This window comes from Carcharhinus amblyrhynchos, chromosome 3 (genome assembly GCF_965287045.1).
Source record: "Carcharhinus amblyrhynchos chromosome 3, sCarAmb.v2.hapA, whole genome shotgun sequence".
In the NCBI taxonomy this organism is placed as follows: Eukaryota; Metazoa; Chordata; class Chondrichthyes; order Carcharhiniformes; family Carcharhinidae; genus Carcharhinus; species Carcharhinus amblyrhynchos.
In genome coordinates, this window is record NC_137326.1 from 15,630,953 (window position 1) to 15,657,887 (window position 26,935).

General features: G+C 42.9%; 3 protein-coding genes across 8 annotated transcripts in view; 2 read left to right on the plus strand and 1 right to left on the minus strand.

Annotated features, from left to right (window-relative positions):
* Positions 1–11,388, plus strand: part of LOC145336122 (mitogen-activated protein kinase 14B) — a 43,701-nt gene extending 32,313 nt beyond the window's left edge. The window contains exons 8-12 of one of the 2 annotated variants that reach the window (XM_080181725.1): positions 238–309; positions 2,576–2,655; positions 4,105–4,183; positions 4,895–5,068; positions 8,091–11,388. In XM_080181725.1, the coding sequence (XP_080037851.1) occupies positions 238–309; positions 2,576–2,655; positions 4,105–4,183; positions 4,895–5,068; positions 8,091–8,152 (467 nt within the window). In that variant the 3' untranslated portion in view covers positions 8,153–11,388. The remainder of the gene's footprint in view (positions 1–237; positions 310–2,575; positions 2,656–4,104; positions 4,184–4,894; positions 5,069–8,090) is intronic. The other variant, XM_080181726.1, reaches the window with a different exon arrangement.
* A 2,786-nt stretch (positions 11,389–14,174) lies between these two features.
* ccdc51 (coiled-coil domain containing 51) lies at positions 14,175–21,893 on the minus strand. 2 transcript variants are annotated; one of them, XM_080181728.1, is made up of 4 exons: positions 21,806–21,893; positions 19,888–20,237; positions 18,178–18,342; positions 14,175–17,856 (listed from the first exon to the last, which is right to left on the minus strand). In XM_080181728.1, the coding sequence occupies exons 2-4, from the start codon at positions 20,176–20,178 to the stop codon at positions 17,083–17,085; spliced, it is 1,230 nt and encodes a 409-aa protein (XP_080037854.1). In that variant the 5' UTR covers positions 20,179–20,237; positions 21,806–21,893; the 3' UTR covers positions 14,175–17,082. The 2 variants fall into 2 exon arrangements, with proteins under 2 accessions (XP_080037854.1, XP_080037855.1); XM_080181729.1 differs by having other exon boundaries at positions 21,743–21,893.
* Positions 21,894–22,385: 492 nt separating this feature from the next.
* The window catches only part of brpf1 (bromodomain and PHD finger containing, 1), a 46,349-nt gene continuing 41,799 nt past the window's right edge, over positions 22,386–26,935 (plus strand). For 3 of the 4 annotated variants that reach the window (XM_080181731.1, XM_080181732.1, XM_080181733.1), the window contains exon 1: positions 22,386–22,922. The gene's annotated coding sequence lies outside the window, so the exon portion shown is untranslated. The remainder of the gene's footprint in view (positions 22,923–26,935) is intronic. The other variant, XM_080181730.1, reaches the window with a different exon arrangement.

Consider the following 26,935-nt stretch of genomic DNA (forward strand, 5'->3'; position numbering starts at 1 on the left):
GCTAACCACTGTACCGCCATGCATTATCATAAAGTCCAAACTCTCTCCTCATACACAGGGAGGAAAACATGGTGGGTAGTTGGAGGATGAGTAAAGCACTATAATAACATAATCCATGCATTTATAGAATGCTTCATCACATTTTATATCTCAGAAAAGCTTTACACAATTATTTTGCAAGCACACTTGATACTTTTGGTCATTTGTTAAACTCTTGCTGTCTTTTCTCTTACACAGTGGATATTTGGTCAGTGGGATGCATCTTGGCCGAAATGGTCACAAGATCTGTGATCTTCCCTGGATTTGACCGTATCCTTGAATGAAATATTAACTGATCAGTTACTTTGAGTGGGAAGAAGATTGTTCCGTTGTTGGTTGAATGCAATTTCCATGAGAAAAGGTGTATGTCTTGCACAGCCAGTGGGAGTCAGGAGGTATACATTCTAATCATTCCCTTTCAAAGACCAACATTTCTTTTCAACTTAATTGGAAATTTCCTAAAGTGAGGAGGAAAAGTAAGTTTGGCTTTGTATCAGGCATGATATTGTAGAGCGTAAATCAGGTATCAGGACCAGAACTGGCTCCAAAGCAAAGTGACTCCCACTCCTATTCCTCTGATATCAAGTTATGCTCTGACTCTGGATTTAGACCATAAGATATAGCAGCAAATTAAGGCCATTCAGTCCTCCAAGTCTGCTCTGCCATTCAATCATAGCTGAAATGTTTCTCAACTCCATCCTCCCGCCTTTCCCCCATAACCTTTGATCTCCTTACCAATCAAGGATCTATCTTTGTCTTAAATACACTCAATGACCCGGCCTCCACAGCCTTCTGTGGCAATGGATTTCACAGATTTGTCACCCTCTGGCTGAAGAAATTCCTCCTCATCTTAGTTCTAAAGGGTCGTCCCTTTATTCTGAGGCTGTGTCCTCGGATCCTAGTCTCTCTGACTAATGGAAACATCTTCTCCAGGTCCAGTCTATCCAGGTCTTTCAGTATTCTGTAAATTTCAGTAAGATCCCCCCCTCATCATTCTAAACTCCATCGAGTACAGACCCAGAGTTCTCAAAACGCTCCTCATACGTCAAGCCTTTCAGGTGCATTTACACTCAAATTACAGGGGATGGTATAACCCGTCAATTGTTCCTTAAAACAAGTGGGTGCATGTTTTACAAATTTCTGAAGAATCAGTAAAATTCTTTCTTGTTTCTTATTTATTTATTTTGTGACTCCATTTGAACATATTCCCTATGACCGAATATTGAGTGGAACCAGAAATTTTCCTTGAAAAGATTATGTTTGGTAAAAACTGATATCCCGGTTTGAGGTGTAACTACACAGCAATGCAGCTGAACTTCCTGCATCTGAAATTGGAACAGGAGAGCGGGGTTTGGACTGAGTTTAGAATTAAAGCTTTAGCTCTGATGTTTGATGCAATCTTCGGAAAAAACAGAGAAAAACATATGTTAGAGGTGTGAGGATGGGCTTTCCTGAAATTTTGGAAAAGAAATTCTCAAAGAGTGTAATTTCCTGTCTGTTGAATGTTTCCTTATGAAAGTCTCCTTCTTGACTGTGTGTTAATACACAGACCTGGAGTGAGAGAGAGAGTATTAGGGCTTCACTGTCACTTAACCACTTACTCCAAATCAGGGGCAACACAGTGGCAGGGGCAGCACAGTGGCACAGTGGTTAGCATTGCTGCCTCAGTGCCAGGGACCCGGGTTCGATTCCCGGCTTGGGTCACTGTCTATGTGGAGTTTGTACATTCTCCCCATATCTGTTTCTTCCGGGTGTTCCAATTTCTTCCCATAGTCCAATGATGGGCAGGTTAGGTGAATTGGCCACGCTAAATTCTCCCTCAGTGTACCTGAACAGGCGCCGGAGCGCGGCAACTAGGGGATTTTCACAGTAACTCCATTGCAGTGTTATTGTCAGCCCACTTGTGATTAATAAATAAACTTTACTTTAACTTTTAAGGTCATGGGAAAGTGACAGCCTATCCCAAGAGACACTGAGTGCTAGGCAGGATAGGTACATCCAGGATGGAGTGCCAGTCCATCACACCCACACACCCAGACAAACTGAGTGGCAATTTAGCATGGCAATCCATCTAACCAGCACATCTTTTGGAGTGTGGGAGGAAACTGGAGCACCCAGAGGAAACCCATGCAGACACGGGGAGAATGTACAAATTCTGCATAGACAGACACCCGAGGCCGGAATTGAAGCTGTGAGGCAGCACCGCTAACCACCACACCATCAGGGCTGTGCTATGACAACTACTCTATGGTTCTTTGATTCGATTTGATTTATTATTGTCACATTTACTAACATACAGTGAAAAATAGTGTTTCTTGCGCACTATACAGACAAAGCGTACTGTTCATAGAGAAGGAGAGGGGAGAGTACAGAATGTAGTATTACAATCATAGCTAGGATGCAGAGAAAGATCAATTCAATGCAAGGTTGGTCCATTCAAAAGTCTGATAACAGCAGGGAAGAAGCTGGTCTTGAGTCGGTTGGTACGTGACCTCAGACTTTTGTATCTGGGTTGTTCTTTAACTCTTCCACAAAGATTTTGATCAACTGAAAAAAATTATGAATGTGACAGGAACACCCCCGCAATCTCTGGTTGATAAGATGCAGAGTGAAGAGGTATGTATGAGTTCACACAAATAACCTTCAAAAGTATTAGCCGGGACCATGGACACATTCCCCTACCCTCTTTCAACTTAGTACCATGGGATCTTTTACATTCGCCTGAGAAGGCAGATGGGGGCCTCTGTTTCACATTTTGCTGGAAAAGGCAAGTGTTTCTGGCAGAGTCAGTCAAGATTTTGTGTACTAAGTTATTGGAGTCAGTCTTTAACTCACAACCCATTGATTCAAAGATAAGATTGCTATCACTGAGGCACAATGACTTGTAACTTACTAGGAAATGAAGATCACTCTTTTTAAATGCTGTAGGATTTTGATAGAGAATAAGAATATATTTTCAGAGCATCCTGTGAATATTTTATTCTCTATGACTCTATATGCTCTGGTAACGTTGCAAAACCAATCATTCCGCATCCTCCTCTGAAAGCAGTGACTCCTTGAGACTACCCACCTTACTCAGATGACCATTTCTTTTGTATGAGCCAAAACAGTGAGTGATGACAGTCTATTTGATTGACAGGGCATCCTTGCTAAGCTGTTATTTTCACCCATATTGGGCATGTGGTCTTCACAGCAGTCACTGAACAGCAACAAGTTTCAATAGCCCAGGCTATTGTTCTCTCCCTAATCGAGAGAGAGAGAGAGCAATGCTTATTGAGCGATCCCAGCGTTGAGATCAGTAACTCGGCACAGATTGAACCTAGGATCTTGCTGATGAGTCTGGTTCAAGCTCCATCTGAATATACTCATGAAGCCACAGGGTGGGTTAATAATATGATTGACACAATAAATTTGGCACAGGCTCCATGGAATATTGGAATTCTGGATTGCTGCCTTTGAGTCGGGGGGTGGTTAACTCAGTTGGGTGGATGGCTGATTTGTGGTACAGAACAACGCCAATAGTGCGAGTTCAATTCCTGTACTGGCTGAGGTTATTCATGAAGGCCTTGCCTCTCAATCTTGGTGTGGTGATCTTCAAAGGAAAGAGCAGCTTAAGGTCATTGGGACTATGGCAACTTTACCTTTTGGGACGGCGCAATGGCACAATGGTTAGTGCTGCTGCCTCGCAGCTCCAGGGACCTGGGTTTGATTCCCGGCTTGGGTCACTGTCTGTATGGAATGTGCACATTCTCCCCGTATCTGCGTGGGCTTCCTCCAGGTGCTCCAGTTTCCTTCCACAGTCCAAAGGTGTGCAGGTTAGGTGCGTTGGCCATTCTAAATTGTCCTTTAGTGTCCCAGGATGCGTAACTTAGAGGGATTAGCAGGGTAAATATGTGGGGTTACTGGGATAGGGCCTGGGTGGGATTGTTGTTAGTGCAGGCTCAATGGGCCAAATGGCTTCCCTCTGCACTGTAGGGTTTCTATGATTCCATGATTCTGTGACATTGTTAACTGAATGATGAATGTGGAAACTCGTGTGTGATTAATATCTTTGAATTTCTGCAGGCAAGAAACTATGTTAACTCCCTCACACCAAAAGGGAAGAAAGATTTCCAGCAGGTTTTTCCCACAATGAAAAAGGAAGGTATGGGTAATACTGGTAAAGCTGATTTGGGGATGTGCGAGGGGAGGGGTTGATAAAGACAGGTACTTACACAAGGCTAGTTCCAACTTCTGAAGAATTAACTGACGTTCCTCAGGATAGTGAATAGCTAGGAGGCAGAATGAAATAGAAGAAAATTCATAAAAAGGCAAGTTATTATTCTAGAAGAGAAAAAAGCTTAAAAATAGGCAAAAAAGACATCTTGATGTTTTGAGTGCAGTATAGGTGGCTTTGTTCAAGTGGGTATGGAACGTTTTTATGCAACAACTTTCAAAGCAGCACGATAGCACAGTAGTTAGCACTGCTGCCTCAAAAATGCCAGGGATCCGGGTTCAATTCTGGCCTCTGATCACTGTTTGTGCAGAATCTGCATGTTCTCCCCTTGTCTTTGTGGGTTTCCTCCGGGTGCTCCAGTTTCCTCCCACACACCAAAGATGTGCGGGTTAGGTGGATTGGCCATGCTAAATTGCCCCTCAGTGTCAAGGGAACAAGCTAGGGGAAATATGTTGGGTTACAAGGATAGGGCCTGCATGGGATTGTTATCAGTGTAGGCTCAATGGGCTGAATGGCCTTCTTCTGCATTGTAGGGGTTCTATGATTCTGTGAACTTGCTGGGAATCTTAGATCTTAGTTGGGTATTATTTGCTGACTGTCATGAGATGAGACTAGTTTCTGTGTCTTTCCCTTTTCTAGCTGTTGATTTGTTGGAAAAGATGCTCCATCTAGATCCTGATGAGAGAATAACAGCTTGTGATGCATTAGCACATCCTTACCTTAGTGAATACCATGATCCGGACACTGAGCCAGTGGCAGAGCCTTACGATGACTCCTTTGAAAATCTGGACCTAAAGATCGAAGAATGGAAAAGTGAGTGATACTCAGTGTATCTCACCATAGAATGGGAAAATTCTTATATTTGGAAACTCAATGGGTTGCACTTTCACAGGCTCCATCAATGCTGCTTTGAAAGGACTTGTGCGACACCAGCCTGGGTTGATAGAACTTCGAATATTTACAACCTCCCAATGGCAGTGAAGAATCAGCCCTCATTTCACTTTTCACAGTAATTCTGGTATAGGCAGGACTGTAATCTATTCTGTGGGAGGATTTCAGCCTAACCTGCATAAAATTCCATGGAATTGGAGCATTTCCACTCTATGCATCATTACATACAGCCAGTTTCTGCTCTTTGTGGGAAAGAACTATTTAATCTAAGATTCAAATGTCAATTTCACAGCTGCCAACTCGTTTCTGGTAATATAGAGATCCCAGATGGAAATGGCTAATATTCAGTCAACTTCATATAACTAAACAACAGCTGACCTTTCTTAACTGAGGGTGTCATGGCTTGTCTTAGATGCTGATGTGTAAGGTTCTGTACTGAGTTGCTCACTCTCCCCTATGTCTAACGCCCTGATGCAGATCCAAACAGATATGGAGTCACTGTTGGACTGAAAGACACTAACATTTAAAGTTTGTAGAATCATAGGATCTACAGTGCAGAATGAGGCCATTCGGCCCATTGAATCTGCAATGACCACAGTCCCAACCAGGCTGTATTCCCATAACCCCTCATATTTACCCTGCTAATCTCCCTGACACGAGGGCCAATAACCCACATAAGAAATAAGAACATAAGAAATAGGAGCACGAGTAGGCCATCCAGCCCTTCGAGCCTGCCCCGCCATTCAATAAGATCATGGCTGATCTGTCGCTGTTCAGTTCCACTTTCCCGCCCTCTCCCCATAACCCTTAATCCCCTCTCCTATCAAAAACCCATCAACCCGCGTCTTAAAAACATTTAGCGAGGCAGCCTCCACCACTTCAACGGGCAGAGAATTCCAGAGATTCACCACCCTTTGAGTGAAGAAGTTCCTCCTCAACTCCGTTCTAAACCGCCCCCACTTTATCTTGAGGCTGTGCCCCCTAGTCCTATTGTCTTTTTTGAGCGGGAAGAGTCTTTCCACCTCTATCCTATCCATCCCATTCATCATCTTATACGTCTCAATGAGATCTCCTCTCATTCTTCTAAACTCTAACGAGTACAAGCCCAGTTTATTCAGCCTCTCCTCATAGCTCAACCCCCTCAACTCCGGTATCAGCCTAGTAAACCTCCTCTGCACTCCCTCCAAGGCCAAAATATCTTTGCGCAGGTGCGGCGCCCAAAAATGCACACAGTACTCCAGTTGCGGCCTCACCAATGCCCTATACAGCTGCAGCAAGACCTCCCTACTTTTATATTCAATCCCCCTCGCTATGAAGGCCAGCATCCCATTCGCCTTCCTGACCACCTGCTGCACCTGCAAGCTGGGTTTTTGCGACTCATGCACAAGGACCCCGAGGTCCCTCTGCACCGTCGCCTGCTGCAGTTTTTTGCCTCGTAAGTAATAGTCCTTCCTACCATTTTTCCTACCAAAGTGGACCACCTCACACATATCTTTGGACTGTTGATGGAAACTGGAGTACCCGGAGGCAACCCACCCAGACATGGGGAGAACGTGCAGACTCCACACAGACAATGACCCGAGGCCAGAAATGAACCCAGGTCCTTGGCGCTGTGATGCAGCAGTGCTAACCACTGTGCCACCCTGTTGTCTCCAACCAAATAGGTTTTATTTCACACATTTAAATTACATAGGTTCTTAAACTTCTATTGACTTTAGAAAGAGTTGTCTATTCCTTTGCTACTCTGCAAGATCATGTATGTGTGTGCTTTTCAGTAGTGAGTAGTTTTACTTGGAGCTGTAGTACTTGGTCATCACATTTGTCTCCTCCGACATGGCGTGCTTGGCCAGTTCCCCGGGCAGTAGCATGCGCATGGCGGTCTGGATCTCCTGGGAGCTGATGGTGCTGTCGCTTATTCTAACGGACCAGGCTGGAAGCCTCGCCCGCGATGTGCTCGAAGATGTCATTGATGAACGAGTACATGAACAGGAAAGTTATTAAAACAGAAAAATGACCATGTTTGACAAAGTGGTGGAAGGAAGTATGGTGGGGAGAGCAGCTGACTACTCTGGATCTTGCCTGTGGTGTAGCAAATTTTGGAATGGCTGATCACTTGTTAAATTAAGCAGCAAATGTACATTTTACTGTACATAACACAGGGGTTATTGGAGGTAGGGAAAGGCTAGCTTGCTGGATTTAAATAGGAAGGGCATCATTAGGGTATCTGGAAAGAAGCTGCACGTGTATCAGACCTGTACTGTGTATGGACAGGAATATTGTTGGAGATCATGGGCTATTTGATGAAAATTTGAAAGTCAGTGTAAAAACCTATTTGCCTACAAATTTGCAAAGATGAGATTTGCCAAATTAGAAATTGATGGGTCCTTCGAAACTGTGCAGTAGAATTTCGTAGAATTCATACAGTGCAGAAGGAGGCCATTCAGCCCATTAAGCCTATACCAACAGCCATCCCATCCAGGCCCTATCCCCGTATTTATAATTAACTGCACGTTAATCCCCTTGACACAATTTAGCACAGTCATTTTTGGAGTGTGGGAGGAAATCAGAGCACCCAGAGGAAGCCCACACAGACATGGGGGGAAATCGTACAAACTCCACAGAGATGGTCACCCCAAGGCCAGATGCTGTGAGACAGCAGTGCTAACCACTGTGCTGCCTTCATAAAATGAGCCAAAATAGTCCTGATCCTCACTGTGCTGAAGAATGGCTGTTAGGGAACATTATGATGTTTCACAAAGCGGTGACAGGGGCGGTTTGGGGGGAGGGGGGGGGTGGTGGTGGGGAGGTGGAGGGTGGTGTTGGGGTGCGGAAACTGACTGCTTTAGCTCCTATTTTCAGGAAAATAGCACTGTGTTCCAGCGGGTATTATTGCATACTCAAGTAATTCCATTTCTGAAGTTTGGTGTTTTTTTTATTTTTGCAGGCCTTCTTCACTTGGAGATCACAACCTTTGACCCTGACAATCCGAGACAAATGGCCACATGATGTGCCTCCCTCGTGGCTCATTGTACTTTTAACATTAGAGAATGCAATCTCTTCAGTTTTTTTTAATATCACCATGACAAAAACTACAGCTGAAATCCCAAGGCCCAGGCCTTGGCTACTAACTTCCATCCATTTCTTTTCTTTGGTCCACAGATGAATGCTGCAATTTTCCCAATTTATCTTCCTAAGAAAAATGTAGCAAATCTACAAAACTCAAGGGAAAAACAAAACAGTAAAACCCAGATAAATGAATTCAACATCCATCTGCTGTGGAACGAAAGCTTTCTAATAACATCAATTTGGACCTAAGGCAGGACAATCCACCCTACTCACTCACAAGTGAATGGCCATAATCCTTTATCTGACTTAACTATTCTAAAACACAGTGAGGATCAGGGAAATTTTGGTTCAGTTTTTAAAATAATTACGTAGTTGCACTGCACAGATCTGAAGTCCCCATCAATTCCTAATTTGTACTGAGGCTGTTCTTGGTCAAGAGTGCTGCAATTAACCTCAACCCCTCAGAGGGGAAGGGGTTTCTTTCAGATAGTGCCTGTTTCCTGCTGCTGATTGCAGTCTACTGACCTCTGCTGGGCATCAGATATGCATGCAACAGCTGCGAAGTGCCATCCTGTAAAGTCATAGTCGTAGAGATATACAGCACAGAACGAGGCCCAATTCGTCCGTGCTGACCAGGTTTCCTAAACTGAACTAGTCCCATTTGTCTGTATTTGGCCCATATCCTTCTTAACCTTTTCCCATCCATGTACCTGTCCAAATGTTGTAATTGTACCTGCCTTTGCCACCTCCTCTGGCAGCTCATTCCAAACACGCACCATCCTGTGTGTGAAAAAGTTGCCCCTCAGGTCCCTTTTAAATCTTTCCCCTCTCACCTTAAGCCTATGCCCTCTAGTTTTGGACTCCTTGGTAAGAGACCTTGGCTATTCATCTTATCTTTTGCAAAATAGACTGTGATACTCACCGTCACACATTAAGTTAACAGAGAGCACCTAAAGCCAAGAACTTCATGGGGGAAAGGTTTGGTCAAACAAGGATTTTAAGGAGTGTCTTAAAGTTGGAAAGTAAGGTAGAGGGGAGAGGTGCAGAGAGGGAATTCCAGACCTCAGGCTCTACGTAATTGAAGATGCAGCTACCAAAGGCAGAGTGATGAAAAGAGGTCAGAATTAGGCGAGCGTGGAAATCTTGCAGGGTTGTGGAGCAGCATGAGATAACAGAGACAATTACAGGTGCAGCCATGGCAAAATTTGAAAACAAGGCTGAGAATCTTAAAATCAAGATGGGATTCAATGCAGGTCAGCGAGCATGGGGATAATAGGTGAATGGAACTCGGCATAATTAAGAAAACTGGTAGCATAGTTTTGATCTGAATTTTACTGTGGGTAAAAGCCTGTCATAACTGCAGTGGAACTGTCAAACCCAGTAAGCGTTTCAGCAGCAGATGAGCTAAGATAGTGATGATGTTACCGAGGTGGAAGCAGGTAGTTTTACTGATAATTTCACACAATCCAAAGAATCCTACAGCGCAGAAGGAGGCCATTTGGCCTGTTGAGTCTTCATCGACCACAATCCCACCCCAGTCCTATCCCCATAACCCCCTGCATTTACCCTAGCTACTGCCTCTGCCACCAAAGGGCAATTTAGCATGGCCAATCCACCTAACCCACACACCTTTAGACTGTGGGAGAGCATCCGGAGGAAACCTATACAGACACGGGGGGAATAAGTAAACTCCACACATCTAGTGACCCAAGCTGGGAATTGAACCCGGGTCCCTGACGCTGAGGCAGCAGTGCTAACCACTGTCACACCATGACGGTAACATGAATATGTTGTCAGAAACTCATCTCAGGAACAAATATGACACCAATGTTTTTAGCAGATTGATTTAGTCTGAAACTGTTACCGGAGAGAGGTATAGAGTTGGAAGCTAAAGGAGGGAATTTTGAGTGCAAACCAAAAACAATGGCATCAGTATCATCTCTGGGGAAATTATGCTTGTGTCTCTTGAGCTCTGATGAGAGAAAGAAAAGATTGTAGACAATCTCTCACCCCCAAGCCTCCACTTTTATTCGAGACCGTGGTGAATGCACCTCTCAATATCTTCCACTTGTTTGTTCTAAATATCTTCCACTTGTTTGTTGCTCATCAGAAAACGAGCAAGGAAGAACACCATTCACCAACTGAGAAGTTCGACCCCAACATTTTATTTTCCAGGAAGATGAAGTGTGGAAATTCTTAGGTCTCTCAATCTGGCTTTCTCCTACAACCTGTGATTGCTAAAATCGAAACTGGCCCTCAACCAATCACTACTTTAATCTTTTTCTAAAAGAAAGATTATCATTTTGGCAATCAGCTGTGATCATTCAGTTGAGACACTTCTTGGGAGGCGTTAAGAAAGGATGCAAATCATGACGTGTGTAATTATTGTAACTTGGTCATCATTCAAATCTGCAGAATGTCTAATATCCCCCATCACCTGATTTGATTTATTTGATTTGATTTATTGTCACATCACATCTATTAGAATACAGTGAAAAATGTTGTTTCTTGCATGCTATACAAAGCATACCGTTCATAGAGAAGGAAACAAGAGGGTGCAGAATGTAGTATTACAGTCATAGCTAGGGTGCGGAGAAAGGTCAACTTAGCGCAAAGTAGGTCTATTCAAAAGTCTCATGGCAGCAGGAAGGAACTGTTCTTGAGTCGGTTGGTACATGACCTCAAACTTTTGTATCTTTTTCTCAACGGAAGAAGGTGGGAGAGAGGATGTCTGGGATGCATGAGGTCCTTAAATACATCGGCTGCTTTTCCAAAGCAGTGGGAAGTGTAGGTGGAGACAATGGATGGAAGGCTGGTTTGCGTTAGTTACCAATTAGGGCACAATAGGGATATCATAGGTACCTTCCCACATGCAAACAGTGTATTTTTCTGCAAGCTCCTGTAGCACATTTTACAGCAATACACAAATAGTTATTGTATTTGGTTAATTGCTGTAGCTGACATTATGTAAGCTCTTTGGGGATCACTCTGTACTGTTCATTACTGCTTTAGGGCTGCTGCATTTGTTCAGTTCTTGGGTCAGAGAATTGGCTTCACCATAAGGAGACCTACAACAGAGATTTCTGGATTCTGAACAGGGGTTGGAGCTGTTCTCACACCAGGCAAACCAAATCTTAAATTTCTGTGAAAACAATAAACCATTTTACGTTTTAAAACGGTCTCCCGTTTCACATTACATCCACAATATTCTCAAAGGGTGTTTCAGTGTCTTGGACATTATCAGGAAATGAAGTGTGAAGAGCAGTATCGCTTTACAATTGAGTAAATGCTGATTATAGTGGAGCTCCCAGCTACTTATACCTGAAATGAACCATTACTCTATCTAATTAATGATGTGCCAGCCATCCTGCATGTGGAGCAGGACGTAATGACCAGCTGACTTTTTGCTCCTTGTCATTATAGTATATTCTTATAACCCACGCACTATCCTGGAAATACCTCTTTTAAAATCCAACATGCTGTCATTACGTATAAAATAGATTCCACCAACAAGATTCAACATAAAATACATTTATTGATTACAAATCAATTACGTAAATTAAGTTTCTGCTGCAGACAGATTTTGTTACTGAAAGCAAAAAGTGGAGACTAGGGAGGGATTTTCCAGCTGCGCTTGCCCCAAGACTGGAAAATCCCACCCAAGGTCAACAGACTTTTGCATGGTCTGCCCCCACCCGCTATAATTTGCATGGCGGACGGGAAGGGACAATTCCGCCCTAGGTTTCAAATAATTCAGAGCCAAAGTATTTTGATATGCTCAGCACAATTACACAGGTACAGATTAACTTTTCATTGTCCTCCAAATGGCTAGTTATCGTGGAATCTAACCTGAAACCATATTTTATTCCAGCATAGCAGCAAACGTTGACCCAAGGGAAAGGGAGGAAAAATGGTCACAAATAATTCAGTTGAGGATTTCTCTCAAAGCCTTTTGAGGTAAAATGGAACTAGTGCACCAAGCCATCGACATGAATAATTCTGGATTGTTCTGGGAAATAGCAGTTTGCAAGTTACAATTGAGTGAAGGGGAAGGTAAAGAAATGGGTGGTGGAAATAAAGACGAAAAAAGCATTAAAGTTTTATTTATTAGCCACAAGTAGGCTTACATTAACACTGCAATGAAGTTACTGTGAAATTCCCCTAGTCGCCACACTCCGGTGCCTGTTCGGGTTTCTGCACCTAACCAGCACGCCTTTCAGATTGTGGGAGGAAACCCGACACCCAGAGGAAACCCACGCACACATGGGGAGATCGTGCAGATTCCGCAGACAGTCACCCAAGCCGAGAATCGAATCTGGGTCCCTGACGCTGTGAGGCAGCAGTGATAACTCACTGTGCTGTCATTAAGGTTTTCTGTCTGGTTCACTGGCTAAAACAGCAATTATTAAATATTTCATCAACACTATCTGATTTTCTTTAATAACTCACACACATAGGGGACATGTGGAGGGCTATTGGGATCTACAAGAGTCTATTCCATCGTGTTAGTATCTTCAAGGGAAAATGTCCTATTCCCTGGTGTGGAAAATGCAAATTTGTAAAACTGCTACAAATTAAACTATGACACTTGAGTAACAGGATACAGAGCCAAACCTATTCATATTAGGAAGTACCTTGATGCGCAGAATAATTATGGGGTGAAAAGGTAGTGCAGCAATCATTTAGAGTCACGTGCTGACATGAGAGTTGTTGGTTTAATCCAAATCGAGAAACTGGACCTTCTTCAGCTGAGCTTTTTAAAGTTTTTGAAGTTTATTTCTTAGTCACAAGTAGGCTTACATTGATACTGCAATGAAGTTACTGTGAAATTCCTCTAATCGCCACACTCCAGCACCTGTTCAGGTCAATGCACCTAGCCAGCACATCTTTCAGATTGTGGAAGGAAATCAGAGCACCTGGAGGAAACCCATGCAGACATGGGGAGAACGTGCAGATTGCGCACAGACAGTGACCCAAGTCGGAAATCGAACCCAGGTCCCTGGCGCTGAGGCAGCAGTGCTAACTAACCACTGTGCCACCGTGCCGCCCTTATTACTGTGCACTAGGAATATAGAGAACTACATGGACTGGTGAGCATTGGTAATAGATGAAGCAATCTCAGATTAATTGTAACACAGGAACTGAATAAGGTCTTCCAGTAATGTCTTTTAAAAACTTGTTTTGTTACAATTTCATCTTTTTAGAATTATTTTTAAATCACAAACCTTCATTTGGACATCAATTAGAAAACTTTCATTTTAAACCTTTCTGTTGAAGTTAACACTTCTAGAATGTAGCATAGTGTTTATCGATCCACTGTCCTTTGACACAAATAGTTTATTTATTTAAACAGATTCTTTTGAGCTGAATGTATACTTTTTGTATCTGAGCAGCAAGGGAGTTATTTAATCATATCATTCAACTCTAAACGAAACTCCTTTCATTTATTATTGTGAAATGATAAAAATATCTATTCATAAGGTTATCTGCAACAAATTAACTCAGCACATTCACATGTTGAAAGGGCAATTCAATATCAAGGGAGCCATGGCCGAACACAGCAAATAGGCACAGTTCTATACCAGTATCACAGATAGGTACAAAACAATACTGGCTTTTCTCTCCCTCCCTGATCTTTCTGCTTCAACCTGGAAGGACAACAGCCATGGTTCAGATGAAACTTAACAAGAGTTCATTCACATCACCATGCTTGTACTATAAATCAGAAAGATAGGAAGCATCTGTTTAGATTTGGAGGCGACAGGAAAGTCAGCATTAAACTTCTGCATGTTCCATAGCTCCTGCTGGAGTGATCAATACCAAGCGATTTCAATTGGGTGGAAGTGGACAGAACGTTATGTTGGAAGTTCAAAACTGAGGGTGACACCCAATACACCAAACACAGCTCAGGCGCTTCCAATAAAGAGAAGATCGAATGATCGGTAACAAGCAGACGACCTTGACACAAGGTGAAAGCAGGTTGTCTATCGTCTTCATGGGCATGTTGACAAAAAGAGGTGTGGGGTCAAAAATAACGAGGATTCTTTTTAGGGAAAGAAAGTTTTTTTTGTGAAAGCACAACGACAGCCTATGTTTTTGCAAGGGAACTGCATTCTATTACTGAAGCACTTTGTTTTATGCTAATAAGTCTAGCATTTCATAAATAGTGGGTCAGCTTATGGTGTGATTAGCAAAACTTAAAAATGTAAGAAACTGTGGCTTGGCACACATTCTTCAGTCTCAGTGAAGAACAGAATACAGAGTCCTACGATAGCAGTGAAGGCTAACTCAGCAGCATACTGCACACACATGGTACCTGCTGAAACAAATCTGGATACCATTGAAACAAAAACTAAAATACGTAAAGATCTGGGCCAGAGTTCAAAGAAGTTTAAAACAAAAAGTCAAATGAGAGTTAATTTCGATTTTTCACACACATCCCTCAACGTACAGATTGGCACAAGAGGATCCAGGAGGAGATATTAGAAATATAGGGCAACCAAGAGGCTAAGAAGAATGATGAACTTAAGGTAATTAATATCAGCAGACAAAAAGTATTGAACAAACTTAAAGGACTAAAAATCGACAACTTCCCAGGACCCAGGATAAGTTTTATCTTTGGGTTCTATAGGAGGTAGCTGTAGAGACAGTGGATACATAGATTATGATTTTTCAAAATTCGCGAAGTTCTGGAACAGATTCAATGGATTGGAAGTTAGCAAGTGCAACATCACTATTCAATGAAGGAGGGAGGGAAAGATCAGGAAACTGCAGGTCAGTTATCGTGGTATCAGTTGTTAGGAAGATGCTGGAATTTAGTAACAAAGTCTCAAAATTGCACTTAAAAAAAATCATGTCTTCAGATAAAGTCAAGGTGGATTAATGAAAGGAACATTGTGTTTGACAAATTGAAGCTGCAACTAGTAGGGAAGACAAATGTGAATCAGTAGATGAAGTATACTTCGGATTTCCAAAAGATATTCAATAAAGTGTGGTACAAAAGGTTAATGTACGAGATAAAGGTGATGGAATTGAAGACAATATATTAGCATGGATAGAGGATTGGTTAACAGACAGGATATGGAGATGCCAGAATTGGACAGGAAGCAGAAATAAGAATCAGAGATAAGAGACAGGTAACAGACAAGAAGCAGAGATGAGGATAAACAAGGTATTTTTAAGTTGGCAGGCTGTAATTAGCAGAGTGCTGGGGCCTCAGCATTTACAATTTCTATGCATCATTAAGATGAAGAGACTGAAATTAATGAATTTAAGTTTGTTGATGATAGAAAGCTAGGTGGAAATGTACACTCTGAGGAGGACACAAAGAGGCTGCCTAAATATATAGGCAGGTTAAGTGAGTGGGCAACAAGATGACAGATGGAATATAATGTGGGGAAGTATGAGGTTATTCGCTTTGACAGCAAGAACGGCAGAATATTTGATAAAAGACATGAAACTTCTAAATGCTGATATTCAGAGAAACTTAGGTGTAATTGAACAAGGAACAGAAAGTTAACGTGCAGGTGAAGGAAGGAAAATAGCATATTGACTTTTATTGCAAGAGGTTTGGAGTGCAAGAATGAGGAAGCCTTGTTACAATTGTATGGTGCTTTAACAAAACCACACCATATTGGGTATCGATGTGCATTTTTGATCTCCATATTTGAGGAAGGATATAGCACAGTGAAGGTTGACTTTGGTCCCTGGGATAACAGGGTTGTCCTGAGGGACTGAATAAATTAGGTTTATACTCACTGAAGTTTAGAAGGATTTGAGGTCATTTTATTGGAACATATGAGCTTGGGAAGACGATTGATAAGATGGACACAAGTTATTTTTTCAGGCTGAGGGATTTAGAACCTGGGGGCACAGACTCAAGATAAAGGGTCTATCATTTAGGATTGAGACAAGGCAAAATCTTTTCACTCAAAAAGTTGTGAATCTTTCAAATTCTCTACCCCAAAAGGTGATGGACGCTCCGTTGTTGAGTTTGTTTATTCTTTTGGTCTCTTGGGGAGTCAAGGATATGAGGAAAGTGGAGTTCAGCCAGAAGATCAGCCATGATCCTACTGAATGGAGAAATAGGCTTGAGGAGTGCACGGTTTACTCCTGCTCCTATTTCTCATGTTCTTTATCTGTCATTCTTTCAGAAGAGGGTGCAAGACATGAGGAAAAACTGCTTTAAAATTCCCAACTTCCTAGCAAATTGCCAATACAAGATGTGTTTGAATGCAGAACAAGAATGAGTGATTAAATTGCTCTTTGCCTCCTTGTACCAAATGGTGTTACACTGTCAACCTACTTAATGCTTTTTTAATGCCTTGGAAATAAGCAAGAGAATCAAGCTATGATGCTTTTGCAAAACCTGAAGTGAGTCTCCCTGAACACAGAAGAGAAATCACATAGAAGGGTGAAATATTCTAATCGACAATTACTGCTCTATCAAAGATGGGAAATGGTGTCAAGATACAGCAGCACATGAGAATTTACATGAATGCTACATGGACGTATTGACACATGGACGTCCGTGCTACTGAAGGACCTTTAAGAGCATTTGTATTGTGATGATCCTGGTAAGTTTAAGCAAGGTTTGGGATTGACAACTAACACATTCTACAAGCTATACTTTTATTATTGGGTTTGGAGATTTTTCCAGTGTTCAGGCTGCTAGTGATATTGAATTCTCTGCATAGCGACAGTGTTTGCATTTCCAAGGTAATCCTTTGCAGGTCAAGCACTTTCTGGTTGCCCTAATGGCATGAGATGCTATTTAAATACAGATTCTTTCCTTTGAGAGTGAGAAGAAAATGATCAAGACATTGGGGAAATAGTATCCTGCTTGCAGTATCCATGCAATACAGCTTCTTTCAATTTCCTTTGAAGAGCACATACAAGACAGGCAGTGTGAGGGCGAATGCAGCATACGTCAGCACTGTGTTATACACAGAATTTGCCCTAATATGAGATTCCAGCCTCTTCTCAGTCTCTGCTAATTCATCAATCATATTCTCTGTTGCAAGAATCTGCCAATCCTGCTTCGTTGTTGAAGAAGCTGTTTGTGATGGCCTAACCTGTGTGACGAGTTTCACTGTCTTCATGTCAGAAGCCACTTTCCCAATAACTTGTTCCAGAGCTGTTAACTTCAGTTCCAGCCCTTCTAATGCTGTACTGGTCTGTTTCGAGGAGCTTGCTTGCTCCTTCAAAGCACTCAGGACAGGATCGGGTTTGAAACTAGGTTCAGCTTTTTTAGGTTTAGCGGTGGCCTCCTTACCTGCTTGTTTTACTGTAGTGTCCTCACGCACCAGTTCCTTCAGATTTGTTACAAGTGTATTGAGTTCCTTGTTTTGAATTTGGTGCATGGAGGCCTGCTCTTTAAGGGCTTCCTGCAAGTTAAGTGGCCCTTTCTGAGCCTCAAGAAGTAATGCCTTTAGCTCTTGCAGCCGAACTCTATTGATGTAGGTTGATCCGAGGACCCCGATCATTGCACCTAACACAGATCCCATCACAGACCAGTTTTTTGTTCTCTCTGCTCTGGTCCGCTCTTTCTCGTGGCTTTCTCTCACTGCTGCTGAAAAGAGAGCAAACGTCTCACGCTCCAACTCTTCTGCATTTTCGTGAGCTGTTCGGTGTCTTCTCTCCTCCTGATTTTAGGATACAGAAAGAAAATTACATGGAAGCTTAATTTTATTCCCGCTTTTTCCATTTAACTGATAAAGGCAGATGGAAGAACTGTAAATAATGCAGATGAAAGCAGGAAGTATGGCCTAGATGTTTCAAAACCTCAAGTGAAATCTCTTGAAGGAGCAGAACCTGTATTCTATCATGCATGACCATTGTTTATTTTTAAACATGGTGGATGAAAGCTTTGTAATATTTCTATTTACAAGCAGCTTCCATCTCCCAGCAACATACAATTAAAAGATGATAACCGTAAAAAAGCAAAAATATGGCTGTTTTCTCACCTGCAACATTTTATGTTCCTGGGTGGCCAGTTCTAGATAGTGATTGTCCTCCCGTGAGACTCTGTCCAATCTGTCCCGAACCTCCTTCAATTTTAACTGTTGACTTTCAAGGGTTTCCCGGCTTTGTCGAACAACACCACGAGCCACCATGAATGCTTTCTCTGCCTGATAGAAACAGCACATCTGTTACTCACTCACAACACATTTGGTATGCTGAGACTTCCTGCTCTAGAACTTTGGTTGATCTTGGACAATTCCAGCATCTCGTAGAGACTAAAACATTCATCTGATATACCAGTACCGGAATAATTTCACATTTCTCTTTAACCTTTAGTGTAGCAAAACATTTCATAGGAATATTAATAAACAAGACCTGATACTAGCCACAGGTGGCCAAAAGCTTGGTAAAAAATAATCGTGAGATAGCATTTACTCATTTTTAGCTGTTAACAGTCGTGCAAGCTTCAAGAGATGTGGTACACAATGACTGGCTTTTGGTAAGCTTTGATATTGAACAGTGACAAGGCATGCTCCCGACTTCTATTATCAAGTTTTGTTTTAACAGCTAACAGACCAGAACTCAAGGATGAAAAGTATTAATTCAATGTTTTAGTTCCAATATTGGAATGGCTATATCTGAAAAGTTAACTTATTTTGTTTCTTTCTGGATGCTGTCTGATCTGCTGAGCACTTCCACCATTTTCAGTTAATTCCGACATCCACCATTAGCAGTTTTTGAAACATGTATTTGGATATAATAAAATTACCGCGGGTACACTTTTTTAATGGAACCTTATGTTTACCTGACATTTGCGCACATACATATTGTAACAAGGGCCATTCAATGGAGGTAGATTATGCACAGGACCCCTGACTTTTACCCACACAGTGTTAAGAGCACTTAATATGCCTTTTCCTGAAAGCACTGAACTCAGCACAGATCAGGAATAAAACCTGGGGATTTTTCTGGTGTTTCACTCCTTCATGGTATTAGGCAGCAACCTATTATACAGATTACCTTCTTAAAATTTGCGATTGTGGCCCTTCCCCTTTTGTCTCCAGTTAGAATTCTGGTCACCACGCTACCAGAAGGATGTGGAGGCTTTGGAGAAGACACAGAAAAGATTTACCAGGATGTTGCCTGGTATGGAGGGTATTAGCTATGAGGAGAGATTGGAGAAACTTGGTTTGTTCTCACTGGAATGACAGAGGTTGAGGGGGCGACCTGATGGAAGTTTACAAGATTATGAGAGGCATGGACAGAGTCATGGTCAGAAGCTTTTTCCCAGGGTGGAAAAGTCAATTACTAGGGGCACAGATTTAAGGTGCGAGGGGCAAGGTTTAAAGGAGATGTATGAGACAGACTTTTTGTTTTGCAGAGAGTTGTGGGTGCCTAGAACTCTTTGCCTAGAACTAATGGAAGCAGATACGGTAGTGACTTTTAAGGGCATCTTGACAAATACATGAATAGGATGGGAATAGAGAGATATGGTCTCTGGAAGGGTAGGGGGTTCTAGTTCAGCCAGGCAGTATGGTCGATGCAGGTTTAAAGAACCGAAGGGCCTGTTCCCATGCTGTAATTTTCTTTGTTCTATATAGAAGAGATTTATCCTTCTTAGGCACTCTTCACAGAGTTAGTACTACCTACACCATAACAAATATATAGCATCAGCCTATTGTTGCAAAAGACATCTGGAAATAGCACAGTACCTCAGTGACTTTCAACTGTGCCACTTGCACCTCCTTGAGACCAACAAACTCCTCGTATTTCTCCCACAAGGAATTGGTTGTAGTTCGAATATGCTCTATAGTCCTTTTGCTGAAATCCTTACTCAGTTCCACCCACTTCACCTGTGTAGAATCATTAGTCTCACTCAGAGTCTTGGTAACTGTTTTCTGCGTGGGCTGCAAGCAATAAAGTCGCACCCGGAGGCTGATGCTTCTTGCAATTTGGAAGTGGGAAGCACGGGAGCACATCACACCGATTAGTTGCCGCTTCATTATGGGAGAGGTGGGTTCATTCCAAAAGTGATGTTTATTCAGCCAGTTCTGCAAACAGCCTGTAAATGCAGTGACAAATGTTACTTCCAAAACTCAATAGCAATTTGAATAGTAGCCAACAACATTTTATATAACACCTTTAATGTGGTAAAACAACAAAAGGCACTTCACCAAAATATTATCAAATAAAATCTGGCATCATTTAAGATGATATTAAGAGAGAACCTTGGACAACGAGGGAAGTAAAAAGGAAAGAAAAAGCAAAGTCGAGAGGTTAGGAATTGCAGAGTGTAGTACTTTGACTGCTAGAAGCACTATCACCATGATACAGTAATTAAAATTGGGGATGTTCACTAGAGCAGACAGAGTTGAAACAGATACCCGAGGGTTGTCAGGATGAACAGATTATAGAGATAGGAAAGGCAGAATTTGTAAACAAGAATGAGAAATTAAAAAATTGATGTACTACTGAAGCAGGAGCCAATGTGGTCAGTGAGCACTAGCAGTGGGGTTTTGTATGACAGCTTTATGGACGGTAGATGTGGAAGAGCAGCTGGAAGACTTTTGGAATAGTCAAGGTTAGAAAGTGTGGACAAGGGTTTCAGCACAAGAACTGAATCATAGAATCCCACAGTGCAGAAGGAGGCTATTCTGTCCATCAAGGCTGCACCAACCACAATCCCATCCAGGCGCTATTCCCACAACATCATGCATTTGCCCTAGCTAGTCCCCCTGACACTAAAGGGCAATTTAACATGACCAATCCACCTCACACACATATCTTTGGAATGTGGGAGGAAACCGGAGCACCCAGTAGAAACCCATGCAGACACAGGGAGAATGTACAAACTCCATATAGACAGTGACCCAAGTTGGGACTCAAAGACCCTGGCACTGTAAGGCAGCAGTGCTAACCATTGTGCCACCGTGCCGCCCTGAGTGATGTTACAGAGGTAGAACTAGGTGATTTAAGTGATGGCATGTCGGCTTCAACCAAGATTCCAAAAAAGTCCCTCGTCCACTGGCAGTGAAAGGCATCAATTCTCAGTTATTCTGCATTCTACACTACCATTTTTCCTAAATGATCTATTGAAGGCATTGTCTACCTGCAACTGAGTCAGGCTAAGAACATGATAAACTATGTAAACCTATAATTGCAACACTATATTCCGCACCCTGTATTTCCTTCTCCCCTAGGTACTCTGTGAATGGCACGCTTTGTACATATAGCACTCAAAAAACGTTACTTTTCACTGTATTCCAATACATGTGGCAATAATAAATCAAATCAAATGACAGTGATCACTGTTCTGCATCCAACTCTCAGTGCTCCTGGTGGGACAAGGGTAGCTTTGCTGGATGTCAATAGCAGTGAAGAGTGTGGGCTGCTGGAGAGGGTTTGGGTTTTTTTTGTGATTGAGCCTCTCCCAGTGTTAGCATTGATGACTGTGTGTGTGTCCCCTCTCTCCCCTCACTACCCCCTCACCCACACCGTCTCTCCTCACTCCCCACTACCCCTGGCCAGTGACCTTTACTCCACTTCCCTCTGACCTTTCACCCTCGCCTCAATGGTTACGCCTCTGAGAGACCCGATCAAACCGCCCGTTACCCTGGAAACCGGGCCCACCTCTCCTGGCTCTCCCCCGTCCGGCCGAGCCTGGCCTGGGGGAGTTACTGCTCCCCCCGCCCCCTGCGCTCCGCTGACAGACCCGGCAGCGGCCTTATTCACACCGGCTCCTCCTCCTCTCGCTGAACCAGACCTCCCAACCACCTCATCATCTTCAACCGCCGATTCGTCTCATTCGGCCCTTTCAAAACGGAGAAAAATAAACACTTCCTCTTTAAAACAAACAGTGTTTTTATTTACCCCCTCCCTGGGATGGGTCCGCTGCTGCATATCTTTATTGCGGGAAACGCTGATCTGGAATGTGCTGAGCAGGAATGAGAGGCCGGGTTTACTCCGAGCACTGTCACTCTGATCTGTCGGCGGCAGATTCGCCATTTCCCCTCACTCCCAGCTGCTCAGATATAACCAGCTATGGGAGCTCCTGATAAATCTAACGCAGCCCCTCGCCCCGCCGTTGATATTTCGAGTCGGGTTTTCCTGCTCACCTCCCTGTCTGAGTATTTTATTAGAGGGGTTGGAGGAAGTGTTGAATGTGCTGTGGTCACCAAGTGCAGGCAGTTGTTGGTGGAGGAGGCGCCTTTGTTCCATCTTGTGAGTGGAACCCTGGCTTCACATTCAAACTGAGGGAGAGAGACACTGGGCAACAGTGAGGGGGCAGGAGAGGCCGGGGCTGTGCCTTGAGGGGAGGTCTGCACTGTGTGTCTGTGTGTGTGAGGGGGTGGGGATTCTGTTCGTGAGTGTGTGGAGCCTTCCTCCTGGACCTTGGCTTTCCTCTGTGTGTATGTGTGGGTGAGCTTGTCTGTGTGTGGGTGAGGGACTCTATGAGAGTGTGGGATCTCTTTCCCTCTCTCTGTGAAAGCTTTTCTCCTGGACTCTGACTTTCCAGCGTGTGTGAGTGTGAGTGAGAGAGGGAGGGTGCTGGAGCTACCCACCCCCCGGCAGAGATGCTGTTGTTATGGAGCTCACAGCCTGGCTCCTTCACTGACTGCCTGCTGGTGATGGGCCTGCTCTGGAGCAGCAAACAGCAAACCCCCATCATCTAATCACACACACCATCACCCATCTGTACTGACGCCACCACAGGAGCACAACAGAAATGATCCACCCTCTTAACTTGGTAATATGCATTTTAAAAAAAAATTCTGTTCTTTAAATGCTTAACCAGTTCAACTCGTCCCTCATAAATATTAACTGTGAAGTAACCTCATAAATGTGTCATGGTGAAACTTTGAAGAACAGCAGCACTGATTTTGATGCATTTTACCATTGTATTTGCAGAACTGAACTTTTGGTGAGGTTGCTTTTAAAAAAAATCCAAGGGTCCAAGATTGGTTGTGGTGATTAGTAGCGACATCACAACTGAAAATCCAGATCAGATATTTATTTTACTACTATTGTCTGTTTGCATGCTGATTCTTGAAGGCCAGATCATTGGCTGGCTATGTTCATGTGCTGTGCCATGGGAATTGTGGTAAACTGAGAGCAATCTTCCCGAAGCATCAGTGATGGAGTTAAATGTTAATTAAATTAACACTTAATTAACAGCAGAAGCCATTTCCATCGGGATGATGAATAAACAATGGAAATGGAGTCTGTTGCTTGTTGACATGGGTTTATAAGAACACTGTCTTTGGCTGCAGTCAGCTGCCTTCTCTGCCATATATACGCAAGGACAATTGTATTTGAAGTACTATAACGAATGTCACAATGCTTTGCAGAATGATGTCTCAACTTATTGTGTTCTGTATTTGGATGGAATTGAAAGATCTCTCCGGTTGTTGTGCTGTCTATCCAACGTTCGGTGATCACTGTGCCGTGTACCCGACACTGAACTTGGAAAAAGTTTGTAGTATTGCAGAACTTTTGTAGAAGATGTCCAGGCATGTCAGCTCTGCACAGCATTGGATATGACATGCCTGAGTCATCCCAGTGCTGCATGCAGTGTTGGATATGATGTGTCTTTGTGTGCAGAGTCGGTTATCACATGGAATTGCATCTGTTGCTACCCATTTGCTCAAGGAAGCATGCTTGTGTGCTAATTTTAAAAATTCCACTTGGCTCATAAACAAGCAAGTTCAATTTTCAAGTCTTTTATTGATTACTAGCTGATCTTCCTATCAGTGGATATTGGTGGGGTTAACTTGTGTGCAAGAGAGGAATGGATTGAAAATGCATACAAACATCTACAAGTGACAGGCCAGAGGCTGGGCTTTCTCAAAATGTGATTTTGAATAGCAAATGCATTGTGCTGGGGTGGCCTATACTGTGATTGGAGCTGTTTGAAATATTCACCTGCTGAGTCAATCTGTGTCGGACCCCTGCTGAGGTATTTCATGTTAAGAAATTGTTTCCATAGTAACACCTTTGGCTCAATTGGAACATAAACATTTGGGCTTTCACATAGCTGATTAACCATTCCCCCAGTGGGAAGAATGGAAGAGGGGTGACACGCTGGCACAATGGCTAGCACTGCTGTGGCACAGTGCCAGAGACCGGCTTCAATTCCAGGCTTGGGTCACTGTCTGTGTGGAGTCTGCACATTCTCCCTGTGTTTGCGTGGGTTTCCTCTGGGTGCTCTGGTTTCCTCCCATAGTCTGAAAGATGTGCTGCTTAGGTGGATTGGCCATGCTAAATTGCCCTCAGTGTCAGGGAGACCAGCTATGGTAGATGCATTGGGTTATGGGGATAGGGCCTGGGTGAGATTGGGGTCAGTGCAGATTCGATGAGCCGAATGGCCTCCTTCTGCACTGAAGGATTCTATGATGCTAACTGGTGGGAAGAGTTTCAGTTGATATATTTTTTGCAAAATAGTATGTCTGAAATATAATGGAAAATGTGACTTTAGATGATACACTCATAGATATAGCCCTTCTATTAAAAAAGGTGGATCACTGATTATTACATATGTCCCTTTTTTTTGTTTGCAAAGCAAGAACTTTTGCTACCTGTGCCATGGTGATAATGTGATTGTTTTTTACAGTCAGATCAATTGCTATTTTGCTCTGATGAATCTAATTAGTGTGTTTTAAAATCTAGTCCAGTGCTCTCGTGGTCATCCTCCTAATTTGGGTCTTTGTGAACTTGAGCTGCTGCCTGTATCTTAACTCGCAACATCCTGCTCACCATTGCTGACCAATGCTGCTTTCCATAGTGGCAGAATCTTGATTCTTACAAGACTCATCCTTGCCTTCAGATCTATCCATGGCCTCACCCCTCCAGCCTAATAACCCTCAATCAGCTACGCAGCCCAAATTCTTTGTCCTTCCCTAATCAAGGCTGTTCTGCGTATTGTATTATGTAACCAGTGAAATCAGAGGACCAGTTTGCATCTCATGCTCAAACATTACTAGGTGGGACCTGGGTACATAAAGGGAGGAATAAATGTATTCTACAGAATAAAATTAAAAATCAAAGGTAAAAATGCCAAAACATGTCCCTGATTTTGTAAGTGCTTGGGTTGTGTTATACTGGGGGAAGACAGTGGCATAGTGGTATTGTCACAGGACTAGTAATTCCCAGAGCATTATTCTGGGTAATGGTTATGGCAGTTCTGGGTAAAGGTAATGGGATAGGAGTTCAAATCCCACCATGGCAGATGGTGAAATTTAAACACAGTAAAAATCTGGAATTAAAAGTCTAATGAAGACCATTGCCAATTGCCAAAATTCCCATCTGGTTCACTAATGTCCTTTAGGAAAGAAATCTGCTGTCCTTACTTGGTCTGGCCTACATGTGACTCCAGATCCACTGCAATGTGATTGTCTCTTAAATGCCCTCAAGGAGGTGCAATAAATGTTGGCCAGCTAGTGACGCCCACATCCCATGAATGATTTAAAAGAAATGAGGCAAATCTTTGCAAGTTCCCTCCTTTTTTCCCTGGCAAGTGAAACTCTCCCTGGGGAATGATATGTTCAGTGACTGAGGTGTGTGTTTCATTTCGTGATAGAAGTGTTGTAGTTTGAAATGTCAGCAGCAAGCTTCCATTCCTAATTCCTGTAAGCAATCAGAACTAAAGACAAGATCAGTAAGCAGAGAAGTAGAAGACAAAGCATGGATTGTTGATGTGAGTTTAATGCTGTCTGTGGATTCATTAAATCATTCAATTGGTGCAACTTCCTGGTTCAGTCATCTTTTGGATGTCTTATACTTTGACCTCCTCAGTGTTTTCCAGTATGAGTCAAATATACAGATGCAGGCACAGTGAATAAAACTTCACTCTGTCATACACAGTAATGAAGTGCTACATTTAACATATTTATTAAGCCCCAGGTATGTACTATGGCCACCCAAGGCTAAATGAAGATTAGATTGTTTAGGTATTGTAGTAACATTGCTGTCATAAAGAGCTGAATATTCTCCAGTTCAGTGGTGTTCCAGGTGTACAGCACTGAAAGAGCATGGGCTGGTTCAAACAGCAATTATCACAGCTATCTGACGCTGGATGAAGATTTGCTTGAATCATTGCCTCCTTCTCCACTGAAGAGATTCTCTCACCCCATCTCAACTAGGCCTTATTCCCGCAACCCCACATATTTACCCTGCTAATCCCCTGACACTACAATCAATTTAGCATGGCCAATCCATCTAACCTGCACATCTTTAGACTGTGGAAAGAAAGCGGAGCACTCGGAGGAAACCCACACAGACATGGGGAGAATGTCTGTGTGGAGTTTGCACAATGATCCAAGGTCGGGAATCAAGCCCGGGTCCCTGGCGTGGAGGCAGCAATGCTAACCACTGTCCCAGCATGTATGGTTGGCCAGAGCAATGTGTTTGTATCAGACTGTCCAGATTGAACCCCAGCTCATTTGAAAACACCATGATGTATTCAGTGACTCGTGGCGATTTTGTTTGTGTTCTTATCAAAGTTGCTACTTTCTATTGAGTAAGATGCGATTGTGTTTTTAACCTTGCGCCGTACTGAAAATCTGTTATTAAATTGGTTACGTATTTCAAATACAATACTTTGTTTCGTTTGTTTTTCCCCATGAAGCTACTCAACATGGGCAATGAAAAACTATATGTTGCCACCACATCTCTTGATGGCACTTTTGGTGGCTACGTGACAGGTATCAACATGAGCTGAGGCAGTACTGCTAATGTTTACCTCAGTGCTTTGACTAATAACCC